General features: G+C 40.6%; 2 protein-coding genes across 4 annotated transcripts; both read right to left on the bottom strand.

The window, feature by feature from the left end:
• Positions 1-545: 545 nt before the first annotated feature.
• Positions 546-10,134, bottom strand: usf3 (upstream transcription factor family member 3). Of its 2 annotated transcripts, XM_082184201.1 has the most exons (7): positions 9,864-10,134; positions 9,100-9,184; positions 8,931-8,995; positions 8,586-8,617; positions 8,375-8,457; positions 8,172-8,268; positions 546-7,980 (listed from the first exon to the last, which is right to left on the bottom strand). In XM_082184201.1, the coding sequence occupies exons 3-7, from the start codon at positions 8,975-8,977 to the stop codon at positions 1,145-1,147; spliced, it is 7,095 nt and encodes a 2,364-aa protein (XP_082040327.1). In that variant the 5' UTR covers positions 8,978-8,995; positions 9,100-9,184; positions 9,864-10,134; the 3' UTR covers positions 546-1,144. The 2 variants fall into 2 exon arrangements, with proteins under 2 accessions (XP_082040327.1, XP_082040328.1); XM_082184202.1 differs by lacking the exons at positions 9,100-9,184; positions 9,864-10,134 and having other exon boundaries at positions 8,931-9,093.
• A 141-nt stretch (positions 10,135-10,275) lies between these two features.
• Positions 10,276-16,230, bottom strand: naa50 (N-alpha-acetyltransferase 50, NatE catalytic subunit). Of its 2 annotated transcripts, none has more exons than XM_082184228.1 (5): positions 15,888-16,230; positions 12,855-12,988; positions 12,291-12,410; positions 11,991-12,057; positions 10,276-11,802 (listed from the first exon to the last, which is right to left on the bottom strand). In XM_082184228.1, exons 1-5 carry the CDS (start codon positions 15,893-15,895, stop codon positions 11,625-11,627), a joined length of 507 nt encoding a protein of 168 aa, XP_082040354.1. In that variant the 5' UTR covers positions 15,896-16,230; the 3' UTR covers positions 10,276-11,624. The 2 variants fall into 2 exon arrangements, with proteins under 2 accessions (XP_082040354.1, XP_082040353.1); XM_082184227.1 differs by having other exon boundaries at positions 12,855-12,991; positions 15,888-16,224.
• Positions 16,231-18,026: the final 1,796 nt, after the last annotated feature.

Raw genomic sequence — 18,026 nt, 5'->3', positions numbered from 1 at the left:
GGCTAGTCCAAAAGCTAGAAAGGAAATGTACCGTGTTCCCCCCAAAACTTTTGGACACATTAAGTAACAATTAAAAATGTCTGAATTGCATTAGATATAAAAAATGTGGGTAAATCAGCTGTTCTCAAGGTCGTGCTCCCTTCAAATTCACAGGAGTAGAATAACTAGAAAAATAACCGCTGATGTATTTCATCGTATTAACTAAATGCATAAGTAAGTGTCCAGTGCCTTTTTGGAGCCACAGAATGTAGTTAAAGAAATTGACACATTTTAATTTTGTCACATTTAAATTGTTAACTGTGCAGAAAACTATTTTGTTTTTGGAACAGAACTTAGCATTTAAAAGCAGAAGTTTAAATCTAGTGACACAAATGAATATTTATTTGAGCCTAAAATCAAAGGTATGACAAAATCTTTGAAAGGCACTGACATCTGGTGGATTTACCGTGCTAAAACAAGACATCTGGGAGAATAAAAAAGTACCTCCAAATCAATGACACAAAAGTCAGACGCACCAAAAAACAAAAACAAAAAAACATTTCAACTTCTTAGATTAGATAGAAACTTTAATAGCTTTTCATTTTTACAAATATCTACAGACCACACATCCATTTTCATAAATAAGCTAAAATTCTTCTGGAATGATATTCTGCAGGAGAAGAATTTTATTCTTCAGGAGAAGGAAAATATTTATAAACATTTGAAAAACTGATATTTTACAAAACAGCTCAGATATATCTACTGTAGCATTAAATGCAAAATTATAAACTTTTTTTGCTGTAACATTATTATTGTTGCTACAGTGTAAAAACTTAGAGACACATTATTCATTTTTCTATTAAACAATGGGAGCTGTTCTTAAGAAAAATAAAGACAAGTTATACATCATGTAGAACCATGACAGACCAAACTATCAGCAAAAAACCCAAGCAAAGGAGACCTACTAAAGGCTAACAGACATAATGCAATATTTTACTTTCCTCACAGAGTGATCCTGACTTGGGACCTGAGAACATTCCACGCTTTAATTTTCTTTGAGGAAGTAAAAGCCTTTACACCATGGTCATCTACTACAAAATCTACGGCAAGGTGAGGGCAATAAAATTCTCAGAAAAACACAAAAGTGTTTCTAATTTTTGTAATCTTAAACAGCAGAGGTCCCATCATGTCCTAGGATATGACTGATGTTGTGGGCTGGGCGATTAGATTGTTTATTTGAGTCTGAGGAAGTAGTGTTGGCAAGAGACAATAAAGGTGACATTGGCATAGAGGAGCCATCCGGAGGCATTGCTGTGGCAATTTCAGGGAACAAAGAGGTCAGGTTGAAGTTGGATAAATGAGGAGTGATGCCTGAAGAGTTTGTAATTGGCATTGGCATATCTGTGAGAAGCGGGAAGCTAGCCTGTGCAAAGCCCACAGGTCGAGGGGGAGAAAGAATAGAACCGAAGCGATTGTTCAGGGGTGCACTGCCGCTCTTGTCAGTGCTTGGACTTGTAAACATCTGGTTAGGGAAATACTGTAAAGGGATATCACTTGGAAGGCTAGGATGAGCTGCAGGGGAATATGAGGGGTAAAATGAAGGCAGAGTGTTCTGAGGTTCAACAGGAAGGAGGGCTGGGGTACGAGAGGCACTGGGCTGTGTGACCGGTGGGATGAATGATGCATTGGCATTAATGGGAGGTGGTGGGTTCATTCCTCCTTCAGCAATGAAAGGAAAGCCAAAGTTCTGGGTGAGATCAGACACAGCACAGCGATCAGACACCAAACTGTTGTCACTGCTGACCTGTGCACTATCTGTCATGAAGCGCACAATGCTACTTCGTCTAGCTTCACTTCCTGTTTGAGTACGGCCAAGTATCACACCTCCACCTGATGGAAGAGGCAAAGAGCTTTCTGATTCAAAGGGATTTCCAGGTCTCAAGTTCCCTGACCGGGGTCGATCTCCTGGACGAATCTTTGTGCTTTGTGGATCCTGTCCAATATGATGGGGGCGTTGACTAACAGAGAGTGACCTGGTTGAGCCTTGAGTGCGTCCTGTGTCTGAACTGCTGTGTGGTGTTGGGGGATGGGGTGGACCTGTTCTCAGAGGTGGACCATGCAAATTTGCACTGACCTGAGAAATATGGCCTTTGTTGTTGTCCCCTAGACGTATGGGAGCAGCTTTCTGTGCAGGGTGCAAATTAGGACTAGAAGATTTAGCCTGAAGTTCTCCAGCAGAGGTCCCGGGAACACAGTTGTATTCTATACTCCCTGGGGTACAGCCCTGGGCTGCCCTTTGGTGCACATTTTGTTCAGGAATATGAGGTGCCAAAAGACTTTGCATAAAGCTCTGGTGACATCCCTCTTGTTCTCTTGTCAGTCCTGCTCCAATGTGCACGCCTTGAGCAACAGGATGTGGACCTGAATATGTCCCACGTGAACGCACATCCCCTGTAGGCCCTGTACCCATTCTGAATCCTGTTTGCTGCTGAGGACCTCTCTGGATTTGAGGTACAGACTTACTGGACATATCACCACTTCGAGACACTTGCACTTCAAAGTTACTAAGTTGATGCCCACTAACCAAAGCCTTGAAAGGTCCACAATCTGGTATTCTTTGGGTGTCCGTGGTATTAGCATGATCAGGTGGTAGCCTGCTCTGAGAATTATGAGCATTGTTACCTTTACTACGTGACGAGTCTACATAGCCTCGTAATTCTGACTGGTCCTGTGCATTGTTTCGAGGTGCTTGCAGGTGCACACCCATACGTTGTTCACCAGTAGCAGGAGACTTCCCTATCAGAGCCTCTGCTGAGTAACTAGAGAGACGGTGTCGCTCCTGACGTGATGAATTACTAGCCTGAGAGGTCAACTGCTGCTCCATTGAACGAGACCCCATTAGCCTTTGCATAGCCCCATGATCCTGTCCAGGTGGACGCTCCTGCTGACCCAAATGATTATTTTGATGTGCCCTCTGACCTGCCTGTTGAGCCTCACAGTTTTTGTCCTGTCTAGCCCCAAAGTGCTGCTGCTGAATCTGCTGCTGAAGATGCTGATGACGTGAATGTGAGTTCTGTGGTGGCATCTGCTGCTGTTGTTGGTGTGATTGTTGCTGCTGTTGAATCTGTTGTGCCTTTTGCTGCTGTTGCTGTGATTGCTGCTGTTGATGGTGCTGCTGTTGTTGATGCTGCTGGGATTGTTGTGGATGCTGCTGTTGCTGTTGGTGTTGCTGAGGAGGCTGTTGTTGCTGATGCTGCACGCCACTCTTTTCCAAATGATGTTGCTTCTGCAAACCAATATTTGGTCCTGTCTGCCCACCACGTACCACTCCTCTCTTTTTTTGCACATGCTGGTCTTGCAGCAGGTTCCTCTGATGAATGCCATGGATCTGAGATTCTGTTTGTGTTAGGTGATGCTGAAGCTGGTAAAGGTGTCTTTGTTCTTGCTGTTGTTGATGTTTGAGGTAGGGGTTTCCGCCCAAGTTCTGTCCAGACTGTGGAGCATTATGTTGTATGTGTCCTTGCTGCAGGTGCACCACACTTGGCTGAGTTTGTTCATGTGTTGGCACCTGAATAGAACAGTGTCCTTCTGTAGGGCGGAGCACAGTGCTCATGAATGTATTACCAGAAAACAGAGCCCCAACACCATCAGAGTGATTCCTTGGCATAACTGCAGAAGTACTTGAGGGCATCTGATTTATCATCATTTGCACGTGATCTGAAGCCTTGATGTCTACTCTTGCAACATTCCCTGCTGGGCACTGTTTTGAACGCTTATTTGGAAGAACAAGGTCATCTCGGGCAGACCTTTTTGACATTTCCTTCTGATGACGTTCAACCATTCCAACACCAATTTGGGTTCGCATCAGAGCATTCTTTAAAGGTGCATATTCATTAGGCTGAGCAGGGCCAGAACAGGTTTGGGGAACTTGTGAGGAAGACTGAGACACCATAACGGCAGCAACTCCTGACGAGGGAGCAGAGACCTGCTGTGCAAGATTGGGCGATCCTGGATAAGGTTGGTTGGAGCTTGGTCTGATGAGGTTATTAACATTAAGGCTAGTGACAGAACTAGGCTGAGACTGCGAGTAAGCTATGCTCTGAGGAAGTCTGATGCCAGCAGTGCTACTGGCTAAAGGCTCACCTGGAGGAACTCGAGTAGAGACCTGAGATGAAGGTTTTGACATGGGCAAATCAGCCTGCTTTGTCAGTTTTACCAGATGGTCAGTCACAATCTCCTTGTTAGAAGGAGTTGGCTGCATTTTAGGAAGGTCCCACCCTGTAGCACCAGTACTTGTTGGGTTGTCAACACTGCATCCAGCAGCTCTCTTGCCTGGACTGTCCTGTTCAAATATGGCTCTTGCAGCCATTGCTAACAATTCTGCCTGCTCAGAAGTGAAGGTGTATGCACCAAATGTACTTGAAGAGGAACTGATGTTGTGGCCTGCTGGAAGCAATGATGCAACAGAAAACCCTCTCCCGCCTGAACCTCCTGCCAGAGGTGAATCAGTCTGTCTATTAGTTCCCAGTGGAGGCTCAAAAGAATCATTTTCCAATGTACATACTTGTTGTGGATGAACTTTCTGAGCAAAAGCACCTTCTTCTGTCACAGCCTTTTCTGTGGTGCCATCAGACTGTCCATCCTTGACAGGTTGTGTGTTCATATTTGATTCAGGCAGCTTGAAGTCTGTACCGTTCCCTTGGTTATTGGTTGCCATTGACAAATTCATTGAGGATGGTCGTTTTAGGGACTTGAAAGGGTCTGAAATCCTGGAAGTTTCTGGAAGCTGAACAGGTTGAGTGGACATAGAGGTGTTTGAGCCAGGAGTTGATGTTGAGGGTACACTAAATGATGCCTGAATTTGAGGAGAGTCGGTCAACTCTTCTCTTCTAGCAAACTTATCTTGTGTTTGTGAAATGGCCTGACTTGGCATGATGGAAACTGTTGGCCCACTCTCTACTGAATTAGTACTGATGCCCAATGGTTGACTTAGTGTGGATATATGACTTGGTACTGGGTGCGAATTAACATATTTAACTTTTGAATTGTTTTGGATAGAGGTTACAGTGGTCAGCAGAGTGGAACTCTCTGTAAAACTGGTTCTTGATTCTGTTAATCTGCCTTCGTTACTGGTGCAAACATTACTGCTTCTCGCCTTGTTCTGACCAGTAGTTTCGCTACAAAATGTCGCACTGCATGAAGAGTTAACATTAACTTTTGATGGTGCAACTGACATAGTTACAACAGTATCCACAGAGCTACACTGTGATAAGAGATCAGCACTAACCGCTGAACAGTTAAGCCGGGGACCAATATCTGGAGTAAAGATTTCTTTACTCATCCTGCCACAATTTGTAGAAACGACCACGTTACCCTGAGTGGAACTTACTGAACATACACTGCTAACTGTTACATTGTTATGCATGCTGACATCATCTATAGATTTTGCTTTAGTCTTTAAAATTTCTCCACCAGCAACTGGGGACTTGACAATGGACTCCTTCACTGAAGCCGTGACAGAACTGTCTGCTGATTTTTCACTGGAGGAACTGATACTAACGATTGCTGGGCTACTGCTGGTGGAAATAACACTATCGGAGGCAGATGTACTCTGCGTATTAGCATCATGACCAACCGTATCTTTATTTGAAGAATTTACAGAATTAACACCCGTTGTTGCAGTTGATAACTCAGAACAAGTATCATCTGCAACAAAATTCTTACTCTTGACAGCAAGTCTACGCAAACTTCGCCCAGGTTTAGGTTCCTTTCGTTTAACCAGTCTGGTTCTCCTGACTGAATTTTGTCTGGTTTGATTTCCAGAGGTCCCACAACCTTTCTTTGGCAGAATTTTAACTGCACTGCCAGCAACAGTTGATGGTACAGGAACAGAGGAAGAAAGAAAAGTTTCAGTAGGAGTGCTGACTTCTGAAGCACACGTTGGAAGAGGTTGCACAGTACTGAGTGAAGGTGGAGTAATGGTGTATATCTGCACATTGCTTTGACTTGAAACCTTTGAAATGCTCTGACTAAGACTAGTTAGAGCACCTAAACAATTCATAGCAACATTGGCTGTGGGTTCCTCACAGGTGGGCTGAAGGATCTGAGTTACACTTTGTCCAGACTGAGAGTCTCCCTTTTCTGGTGAATTTGCAGGCTGCAAAACATATACTTGTCCATTCACAGTGATAGTCTGAGGTGCTTGTGCTTGCAATTGGGTTGAGGGACGTGGAAGAATATGTACCAACTGCTTTGTCCCAGAGGGCTGCATGCTAGCTGTACAGGTAGGGTTCAAAGTGGTTGTTTGACTGGATAAAGTCGGGGTTGCAGCTGACACAATGGCAGTGTGATGACTCTGTGGTGCAGGAGTCATAGTAGGTGTCTGAATAATGACAATGTGCTGGCAGGGTGTCTGACTAGTGACATCTTCTCTGAGAACTTGTGGTGCTGAGCATGAGCTTCCCTGTTGCAGAATAACAACATGCGAGTTACTTGGAGGAGAGGAGGTCACAGCAACTGGTGTTTCGTCAGAATTCACCTGCAATAACTGCATCGTCTGTAACACTGGCAGTGTGGCAGCTTGTGGTTGAGGCACAAGGGCAGGCTGAGTTGGTGGATTTATGATTGGCTGAGCTTGAGGCACCACACTGAGATGCAGTTGAGGCACAACGGCAGACTGGGCTTGGGGCACCACTGTCGGTTGAGAATGAGGCTGGCATGGCAGAGCAGGCTGAACTGGAGTTTTAGATTGCCGGTTGGGGTTGCAGGTGGTCATTAGAGCAGAGCTGCGTTGAGGTTTTGGTAATAATGCAGGTTGCACTCGAACAGATGATTGTGGATGGGTCAACTGTGCTGTCTGTGTTTCAACAGATGGCTGATGGACCACTATAGCTTGGGATACAATGCTTGGCACCGATAAAATTGATGACTGTTGTGCTATGGCTGTCTGAGGGCACGGCACAACCGCTGAATATATCTGAGGAGGTCTTGGCCCAGATGGCTGAACAGGAATGCAAGTTGAAGTTGGGGCTTGCAGTTGAACAGGAGCCTGTGGTTGCAAATGGATAGAAGTGGGCTCATCAAGGTGTTTTGTCCCCACTGAACATACAGAAAGTTGCTGAGGGTTATGTGAAATGCTGGCACCATCTGTGATGAGTGCCTGGGAGACAGGTTGCACTGTATTTCCTGCCAGTTGTAGTGTTGTCCATGTAGTCTGTGTGCTACTAGTTGGACTGGTTCTAAGAAGGGTAGAGCTTGCTGGTAATATAGTGCTAACAGATTGGATTTCAGAATTCTGTGAGAACATGGTGGGGGCTGCAGCAACAGGAACCACTGAGTTACTGATCACAACTTGAGGCAGAGAAGACAGGTTAAGCATATGCTGAAGTCTGAGAGGCGTGGCCGGACAGGTAGCAGAAGTGAGACTGGGGGTTGGGTTATCTGGTTGAAGTTGTGGAGGGAGTGGGGTGCTGACAGCAGATTGGGGACATAAACCTTGAACAGTAATATAATTCATAGGAGGGTTTAATGGAGTAGTAGGTGCCAGAGGAGAATATTGTTCCACAACTGTAAGACATGACTTGGATACAGCAGGAATAATAGTTGCTACAGGTATGTGGGAAGATGCAGAAGTGACTACAACTTTGTTGACTGGTGCTCCATTCATAATACCAACAGTCTGGCCTGTGCCTAATGTAATATCACATGATGGTTGGACTGTTACAGCATTTGCCGGTTGTTTATCAAGATGAGAAACTGGATTTTGTGGAATGGAGATTTTGCTTGTTGGACAGTTGTTGCCATTGGAGTATACGATTATTCCCTTTGACATTAAGTGCGTCGGAGTGACTTTGGCAACTTTTGCACTGCGCTGCTTCCCTTTCCAGTGTATAGTGGGGTCATCAAGGAAATTAATGCCATTAGCTTTGAGGAGCTCAATATAATGAGCGCTTTCCTTGCGTAGGTCCTCCACCTGGTGCCGTAAGCGCTTTATCTCCTCTGCTGCAGAGACATATTTAACATAGATATCAAAATGAATGACTGCAGAAAAGCCTACAAAGAATGCATTGGCAGGAAATTAATTCAACACTTGTCTTAATAAAACCATGTCCCATAAGGAATAAGTAAAATGTTAATTCATCATATGTAAATTCACGCAAGTTATACAATTACATTTTGTGATCATGGCTCACCTTGGACTTTGTCTCCTCCGTTAAGCAGCATTTCATCACTTTGTCGCTTTAGATCAGTGATGTAACGAAAAGCCTCTCCCAGAATCATATTTTTACTCTATAAGGAAAAGCAAAATATTACAGACAGAGAACTCTGTAAGAACAATAATAAAACACAGCTTTTAAAATTGTGCTTAGTTTATACTTTTATTACATGGGTTTACCTGTTTCAAGGCCTGAGAGCAAGGCAAAAGCTCTCCAATCCGATTTATACCAGCATTGATTTTCTCTTTACGATGTCTTTCCACTGATGTATTAGGGAAACAAGGCATAGCATACAAAAATATTACTTATACAAATATTTATTACATTTTAAAAACAAAGATTGAAAACAGTTACTCGCACTCATACTTTTTTACCATAAAACTTTCTCACCTGCATTATGAATCTCCTTGTTTTTCTTCCGCCTAACATTTCACAGAAAATGAATAAATGATATACAACTTGAACTCAAGTAAATAAGAAATAGCAGTCCACATTAGCACACTTCTACCTAGCTAATAATAATAAAAACACACTGTATTACACAATTGATTAATTAGCAAATACATACGCATAATTAAATCGAAGTATTTTAAACATTAAATAGAACCTTATTGTAAAGTGTCAACTATAAAACAAACATAGCCCAAAAATGATCAATTTAATGAAAGAACAATTGGGTTCAGTCAGAACTACTTTGACATTCAATATACTCTTTAAGCAGGAATTGATCAGTACCGTGGCGGTTTTGGGTTATTTGTTTGATTCTGTACTATCTCCGGCATCCTGGCACACTGTACAGCCTGTTATACCAAAACACATAAACAAAATCTTATTTGAAAAGGATGCAACTCATTGTATAATATGTAAGGGGATATGCTGTGGTTCGAGGTAAATGCAATATTACCTTTCAGCACTAAGCATGCAGCTAAGTATGTGTGAGCTCAATGTTGAAGACCATAGATCCAGGCACCTATATGCTCCATAAAAAACTGTAGTAAAGAAGAGGGAAAATAAATGCTCTTAATACTAAATTATGACATAACTTTACATCAAACACTATTACAAGATTTCGAGGCATTGTCAATGAACTTCTTGTTCACTATATTATGTACAGAGTTTCACTGACAGTTTTGACATATGTAGAAAGGTGATGAAATGAAATGGACATTGTATTTACTTGCAAGTCATCAAAGCAGTAAGGAGGAATCTGACTGAGGTCAGAGGTTAGCAATACAGGCATAAACAACAGATTTCAGCCAACTGAGCTTGGTTATTAAATCTAAATTTTAATACATGTAAATATAGTACAAGAAATCCCGTTTGACTAGCCCTGTCACCACGAGCATGTGAAGCTCTTTAACACTTGGCTAACAGACTTAGCTTGTTAGCTTTGAAACCTAAACAATGTGTATTGAGCTCAAAGCCTGAATAGACTGAAAAAATAAAACACAGACTGATGAAAATATAGCTGGCTGTACATACATTACGGTACAACTCTTTTAAGTGTCTCCTTTTGCACGCCCTTAAGGTACAACGATAGCTTGAGTGGTTAACTGGCATTGAGCTAACACGACAGCTAACACATCACCATGGTTTTCGATTATTACCTGCATCACTAATCTGTTTAACACAACATGTCAGCAGTTCTGTCAACTGTCAAGGACCTACCGATTGCTTGTCCATTCTTTGAGCTGACGATATCCTCGTCAAAACTTTGTTGATCCTGACCAAATTACTCCATCTCTGACCTAGCATAAAACTGCCAGTCACAAAACAGTGAGGCGGGATTTCCGTTTTGTCCAATCACAGTAAAGACGAATGAGATAGCATCCAATCAGATCACGAGTCCGTGCTGAAGGGGCGTATTGTTGATGAGGTCATCGGAAAAAGCACAACGCAGGAGAGGTGAATGTTTGTTGTTATTGTCCCCCAGTATAGTGGACTTTGTAACCTTGTAAAATAAAATAAAGCTTTATTTTATAAAAATAAAATTGAAAAATATTTTTTTACTAGTATATTGCATAACGATTAATATTAATGTTATGCCCAGTTGTCCACAAAAATAATGAAAAACGAAAAATAATGCAAATAGTATTTTTTTTTATTTAGAGGTTTAAAAGTCATACAATATAGAGCTCCAGAAAAAGATAAAATTTTCCAAAGAAAGGAGGAACAAAAAACATGCTTTTACTACAATGGAGAGGGCATGTCTCCCTGGGCATGCACTGAGTCAAGGCTTTTCCTGGGATCTGGTTCTGTAAGTCCTATACAATAACTTGCAGAACTAAACTTTTACACTCCCACATTGTATATGGGAAATAGGTGGTGGTCAGTGAACATCACTGAAATGTAACTGTTGCATTGTGGGAGGATTTATTTCTGCTGCGTTAACAAGTGAGAAGCTGGGATTTAAATTTAGAAACAGTCAGGCAGGTAATGAGTGGGGGGGAAATGAAACTTCTTTCAAATAAAAACAACAACAACAACTACTAAACTCTAACTTAAGCCCTGGTGGATTAAAAATTATCTGAGAACCACATCCACCATAAACAATGCAACCGTCAAGGCCTATAAAAAGCCATATCTGAAGCTGTAACATCTCACAGGCAGCATCACTGTAAACCCCAGAAAAAGCCCAGACTCAATCCACAAATTAAAAAAAGAAAGAAAAAAGATGGGGATATTAAATAATGGGCTGAAAAACAAAACATTCACAAACAAGTGGAGTTTACCCCCCTTAACCTCCTCCATACTAAAACAGTACCACTCTCTTGTTCGAGGGGGCTCTACGCTCCATTTCCACAGACTGAGGCGGCTGACATCACAAGGAGACATTGCATCACATGCAACCCTCCAACATTGCATATTGCCTGTATGGTGAAACAGGAGGTCTCAGCTACCTGCAGATCCCCTTGCCGCGTGTCCGAGGGCTCAGATGGCGGGGTGATTGAGTTCTGCGGATTCCAAGTGCCCCTAAGACGATTCAAACAATCCCTCCAAGGTTGCCAGCTGGGGCGTATCGAGTCATATTTTAAAAAGACTTTACCTCTTTTGTTCTATTGTTTTGTCCAAGCAAAGCGATGTCCCCTTATCTTAAAAAAAAAAAAAAAAAAAAAAAAAAATGCTAACAGTATGCTTTGAAAACAACCTTCACCATGTCAGATCAATAAGAAGTCAGCAGCTTTTTGGAGCACTTATGAATTCTGCTTGAAAACCTCCATGTAATTTCAACTCTAAATGATGAAAAAAAAAGAAAAAAAAAACAATTGAAGGGGGACTAAAGTTTTTGCACAATAAATGCAGCAAATACGTCATTGATTTTTTTCTGTCTAAAATGTCCTCTGAAGAAAGTGGTGAGTGTGTCAACCCTGGGGCATCTGTTACAGTTCCATTTGGGGAAGAAACCAATGTGGTGTTGCGCTTCGACCCCTAGTTGGCTTTCTGCAGCTCTCCTGCTGGGGGCGCACATGGGCTGCGCAGGCTTTTCTGAAGAACGTGGGCATCTGCTGGCTCTATCCTCTTGTAATAGTTCTTTTTTGTCTCAATGATCTCAAAGCCAAATTTCTGGTAGAAGTCAATTGCAGACTCATTGCTGATCTGCACATGACTGTGAAGACATGAAAGAGAAACCGAAACCATGTGACTTTAGCATGTAGAAGACTCTTTACATATTCAGTGATTCATTTTGCAGCAGACTTTACATAGTTACTCAAGTATCAACATTAAACATTATATGAATGAGACACAGATGGATGTTTCACAACAAATAAAGCACAAGACCGTTTTCAGACTCACAGGTAAATGTTGTCAAAAGTGCCATCCTTCTCACAAATGTTCAACACATGGTTCAGCATTTTTGTTCCTTCAAACAAACATGGCAAGATACATATCAGTAACTGGAAAATGTTCAAATAACAAAATTCAAACATCACTGCTCTATTGAATTACACAAGTCTTCATGTCAGGCATTCGCTCAAAGACAATAATCTGATTATGCAACCATGCATTCAATCGCAGGGAATCTGACTCCTGAATGCCCTTTGAAATAACTGAGGACACACAAGCACCTTAAAACGGTCAGAAAACGAATCTTACCTATGCCAAGTCTGCGGTAAGGTGCTAGACAACCCAGTGTCATGATGTAGAGTCGCTTCTGGTTCTGAGAGTGATCCACTCTACAGCACACGGCACCAACTGCGATGTCGTTGAAATACGCTGTAGAAGGTTCAAATGGTTAGCGGGAATCTATTTACAATACAGTTTAAAAGTTTAAGCCAATACAATTTTAGAAATTAATCATTTTAGTCAGCAAGGATACATTAAATTAATCAAAAGTGGCAGTAAAGACATTTACAAATGTTACAAAAATCTTCTATTCCATATAAATGTTATTCTTTTGATTTGAACTTTTTATTTATCAGGCTGAAGTATGATGCTGAAAATTCAGCTTTGACATCACAGGACTAAATTTCATTTTCAAATATATTCAAATAGAAAATAGTTAATTTATAATAATTACAGCCTTGGTGAGCAGAATCTTTGTGAAACTTTAAAAAATAAAAATTTTATAAAAACATCTTAAAATATAAACTTTAGAACGGTAGTTTACATATAATGACAAAAGCATCATTAGGAAGTCACAGAAGCTTTGTTTCTTACCTAGCTTGGCGAGCTCTCCTACTTCAAGAACATCTTTGTAGAACTTGTCATTGTAGCTGACAGGGAAGATCACTTGGTTCAGACGCTTCAACTGTTTAATGTTGTGGGGTGTAACGTCCCCCAACTCGATCCGGCTACTAGAACAAAAGCAGAATGGTCAACTAGCTGTCCACAGAAAAAACTAACTCCATCTCTCTTCATGTCAGGAGAGCATTCAGTCTCTACAAATATCTGTATTATAGCTTTACTATTAGGAAGGCAGAAAATAGTTGAGATATATATATATATATATATATATATATATATATATATATATATATATATATATATACACACATAAAATTGTCCCTATTATTACAGAACATTTAGATTTTCTTTTCTGTCATGTAACGCTCACTTAAATTTAAAACACAAATATATTTTTTTTCCTAGTGTTAATCCCGCTTATTTGCAAGGTCTGCTTCATCGGAATTATCCGCGCACACACACACACTGGATTTGGCACAGGTTTTACACTGGATGCAACCCAGGGACACACTCACACACGGTCCTACGGTCAATCTGGCATATCCAATCCCCATAACCTGCATGTCTTTGGACTGTGTGGGGGGAAACTGAAGCACCCGGAGGAAACCCACACTGACACGTGGAGAACATGCAAACTCCACACAGAAAGAACACCTGGCTCAGCCGGGGTTCGAACCGGGGACCTTCTCAATGTGAGGCAGCAGTGTTACCCACTGAGCCACCGAGCCACTTTTACATACTCTATCATGTTTTGATGCCTTAAGCGACTGATTTGTTTTTAGCGTTTTATTTTTATTCCTATTTTTTTATTTTTTTTAACAGTATAGAATAACAAGTGTTCAGCCGAGTCCGAAATGCTTTCACATGCAAATCACACCACAGTTCCAGCACAACCACATGCCAGCTGTCACCGATTTTTCATGTGAACCGTGCCCCATTTTGAACTAAACTGCCAGTGTGAAAGCATCCTTAGTATCAGTGCATCTCTTTTTACTTTTTATTTATTTATTGGTGCCATCCAAACAGTGCACCCACCAAAAACCAACACTTTAGTTCAGGGTTCAATGCTCACTATGAGCTAGTTGTTTATTAGCATGCATATTAGCTGTTCATTAGTACTTATTAAGCACATATTAATGCCTTAATCTGCATGACGATATTCTACATCCCTTAATATCTAAACTTAACAACCTTACTATTAACAAGCAGTAATTATTGAGGCAAAAGTCATATTTAAAGAAATAGTTCACTTAAAAATTTAAATGATGTCATCATTTACTCACCCTCAAGTTGTTTTAAACCTGTATGAATTTATTTCTTCTGCTGAACACAAAAGAAGATATTTGGATTATGTCGGTAACTAGACAGCTGATGGACCCCATTGACTTCCATAGTAGGAAAAAATATATACTATGGAAGTCAATGGGGTACAACAACTGTATGGTTACCGACATTCTTCAAAATATCTTCTTTTGTGTCCAACAGGTTTGAAACAACTTGAAGGTAAGTAAATGACAGAATTTTCATTTTTAAGTGAACTTTTCCTTTAAAAGTTAGTTAATTGTGAGAATTGGACCCTAAACTAAAGTCTGACCAAAAATGTATTGGGTCAATGCATGATCACTGTAAACCAGCAGTGTATAAAACAGGTATTTATAGGAAGGCAGCATGCTGAAGCCCAGCACCAACACAACAGCTGCTGGTCACATGCTTACCGCTGCCACTTGAACAACCAGTATGAGGTGACAGGAGAAAAACATGGTTACTAAATATGTAACCCATATTTAGTGTCCATGTTTTCTCCTGTCACCTCATACGGGTGGATGACCATACTATCACAAAACAAAACCTTGTGATTACCAAACATCACATCTAAGTGCACTGGTTTCAAATAGTAAGCTTGAGTGAAGATAAAGTCTCCCATTTTGTTGCTAAGCAAGAATGACAGTTCATTCAAATATATCAAATCACCTTCTAAACATAATCGGGGACTGTTATAGCTATGGTCAACCTTGTTCCTGGAGGCTCCCTTAAAAATACACATTTTTGGATGTTTTTTTTAATCAAACACCTGATTCTCAATGGCTCCATAGCAGAGACCTGTAATGGGTGTGTCAGATGTGTGTGTGTGTGTGTGTGTGTGTGTGTGTGTGTGTGTGTGTGTGTGTGTGTGTGTGTGTGTGTGTGTGTGTAAGTTAATGTTGGAGGCCCTCCAAGAACAGGGTTGGGTACCACTGTATTTAAGATGTGCATGTAAAAATTAAAATAAATGTGACACTTAAAATAAAAAGTATTTAAAGAGAATTAGAAAAGGCAATGTCACTAATTTTCTTTATATATGATCAAAGCATCACTTCACTGAAACTATCATGGCGCAACATTATATATTTATTACAATAATTTCATCCACCAAAATTAAAGTAACAGCCTTCATTAAGTGATTAAAAAACCCTCTAAACGTGTTCTGTCATTTTCAAAGAGGATATGCTATGTGGCTAAGCTCACTCCATCACGTGTGTCACATCTCTCAATTTTCACATCAAAATATTCACATATATGAAAGAAATCAACATGACAACAAGCTTTAATGTCAAACTAACGGCCTCAGGATCCATGAGAGCTTATTTCAGAGGAATATTTCAGCGTGGCTGGCTAACCAAGATAGCAACTTGAAGACTGACTCAACATTTTCGGATTTAGATTCGACACACGATCCAGTTTGGCACGGACTTAACTCGTGCCAATTGTACTGGCATTTTGATAAATCTGACGCTAGATTATATAAGGGATTTTTAAGGCGTTTTCGGACAACTGGTGAAAAAGGTAAGGCAATGACTAAAGGCTGGGTGTGAAAATGCGGCGCAAATATTTCTTCTCCACATTAAGCGCGCAGAGAGCTAGCAGCTAGCATTAGACCAACTCCACTGCCCCCCTACTGGAAAAAAGAGAGAATAGAGGGGAAAACTTTACTTGAAATGAATAGACTCTTCTTAGCTGTTTACTCACCCTTTCATGTTGAAGAAAACACGTTTGTTGTGAGGGATACAGGGGCAGTTGGCGGTATTTGGCAGTCTAAAGGGGAATTTGGGCAGAGTTTGGGATGTGATCCCCTCCACATGTATGCTGCTAGCACACTAGCTAAGCAGTCCGCATTTGCCTCTGTGCTGTGGCCGAGGGTTGCCAGATCTTTGCGAATAAATCGCCGCAAACAATTTAACTCAGGATAAGGACCAAATTAAAAGATTTTATAGTTGTTTTGAAATATTCCTAATTTACTATAACAGTTAATGTAATGTAGATAGATATGAGCACGCGTTTAATCCTTGTAAATTCACTTACGATCTCACATCAGTAACTAGTCGAAACGGAGGATTTGGCAACGCTAGTTCTGGGAGGCTGCTGCTGTCAACTTTCACCACTGACAACAAGCGACAGGAAACAGAAAAACGGGAAATTACGTTTAGGTAATTTTGTGCCCTGAAAATACAAGTCCCGCCCTATTATTTTAATCAAAAGAAAATAATGTGTCGACAAAATAAAATGTTTCTTAAGGCAAGACACCCCAGGTGAATATGGTAAAAAAAAAAAAAAAAAAAAAACTAACCCTTAATATCACCATTATACTTCCCCAGTTGATTCATTACATTAAGAATAGGAAAAATACACAAATGAATAAGATCATGTGTTAAAAAAAGATACTGAAGGAAACATTTTACTGTTTATATTTGAACTCTAGTCAAGGGGACTTTTACATTTAAAATAATTTTTACATTATATTCAATTTTACACAGTAACCACAGTATTCTAGGTGAAAACTACCTCAAAAGTATGGATACATCCAAGAGGTCGAGGTTTGACTAGCATGGCCCTGTTTGACCTTGGGCCAGTGGCATAAACCTAGCCATTATGTTAAGACAGTGTCTTAAGATCTAGCATGACCCACAAGCAGTTGGACAGGGGATGGTTCGTCTTACTTTTCGGTATCAGATTAGGCCAATGTACATTTTTATGTAACTGACTTAAAAAGTTATGAACAGTTTTAAAGAAAAAATTCAATGACTTATACTTGTAATACTAGTCTAAGTGGATTATGCAACTGGCCCCTGGTGTTAGATGCCATAACCACACCATCTGGGTGCAAAGAAAGAGCATATCCTTCACTATTGATGGCCATCAGGATTGTTAAGGGTTTGGGACTGTGACACAAAAGTCTTTCAAAATCAACAACTTTAGATTAGTGTTATGTTTAAAATGTCTTTAGAGGGAGATGAAGGTTAACCGTGCACTTCAGTTTCTTTTTGCAGGATAGACACAGACCGAATCATTAAAAGGTGGACAAATCTAAGTGTTGTAGTAGTGTGCGATTGGCTCCCAAGGTTTTTTTTTCTCTGTTCTGTCACCGATGGAGTTTGGGTGTTGCAGTGATGTTTGTCATTCTGTAAGTTTCTCCCATCTTATATCATCATGGAGCTCAACCAGAGTGACCATCAGCTTCTTGGTCACCACTGTAACCCAGGCCTGTCTCCATCGATTGCTCAGTTTGACCAGGAGGCCAGCTCTAGGAAGAGTCCTGGTTGTTCGAAACATCTTCCATTAAATATTGTGGAGACACCATGCTTCTGTGAACTTTTAATGCAGCAGAATTTTTTTGTAGTCTTCCCCAACGCTACAGGCTGTTTGTTTGACCTCATGGCTTGGTTTTTGCTCCTTTCATTGACAGGTGTGTTGTGTGTGCCTTTTTCAAATCATGTCCATTCAATTGAAATTGCCAAAGAGTAAATCCAGTTGAAGTGTAGAAACATCTCAGATGATCCAGTGAAACTGGAATGCTACATTTCAACATGAGCTACATTTCAAGTGTTCCAGAAAAGGCTACTTATGCCATGTAATTATTTCAGTTTTTTATTTTTAATAAATTCGCAAAGTTATCACAAATCTGTTTTTTGCTTTGTCATTATGTGGTGTGGAGTGTAGATTTATCTGGAAAAAGGTTATTTAAAGCAGTTTAGCATAAGGCTGCAACATTAAATTTGGGGAAAAAATTTAAGGGGTATATATGAATACCTTCGCCACGCACTCTATATGTAATAAATTAACAACCAGATTTCACATAAGACGAACATAATAGTGATAATGTGAGAATAT

The sequence above is a fragment of the Leuciscus leuciscus genome (assembly GCF_965113295.1).
Source record: "Leuciscus leuciscus genome assembly, chromosome: 11".
Taxonomy (NCBI): domain Eukaryota; kingdom Metazoa; phylum Chordata; class Actinopteri; order Cypriniformes; family Leuciscidae; genus Leuciscus; species Leuciscus leuciscus.
This window is presented reverse-complemented; position numbering and strand designations above follow the sequence as displayed.

Bases quoted from the DNA above. Each gene is read 5' to 3' on its own strand.
- usf3 (XM_082184201.1), bottom strand. From the start codon at position 8,977: ATGCCGGAGATAGTACAGAATCAAACAAATAACCCAAAACCGCCACG. The intron at 8,618-8,930 runs GTACTGATCAAT...GTGAAATGTTAG, and splicing joins AATAACCCAAAACCGCCACG to GCGGAAGAAAAACAAGGAGA. The intron at 8,458-8,585 runs GTGAGAAAGTTT...CTAATACATCAG, and splicing joins CAAGGAGATTCATAATGCAG to TGGAAAGACATCGTAAAGAG.
- naa50 (XM_082184227.1), bottom strand. The intron at 12,058-12,290 runs GTAAGATTCGTT...GTTTGTTTGAAG, and splicing joins TTACCGCAGACTTGGCATAG to GAACAAAAATGCTGAACCAT. The intron at 11,803-11,990 runs GTGAGTCTGAAA...ATGTCTTCACAG, and splicing joins ACTTTTGACAACATTTACCT to TCATGTGCAGATCAGCAATG.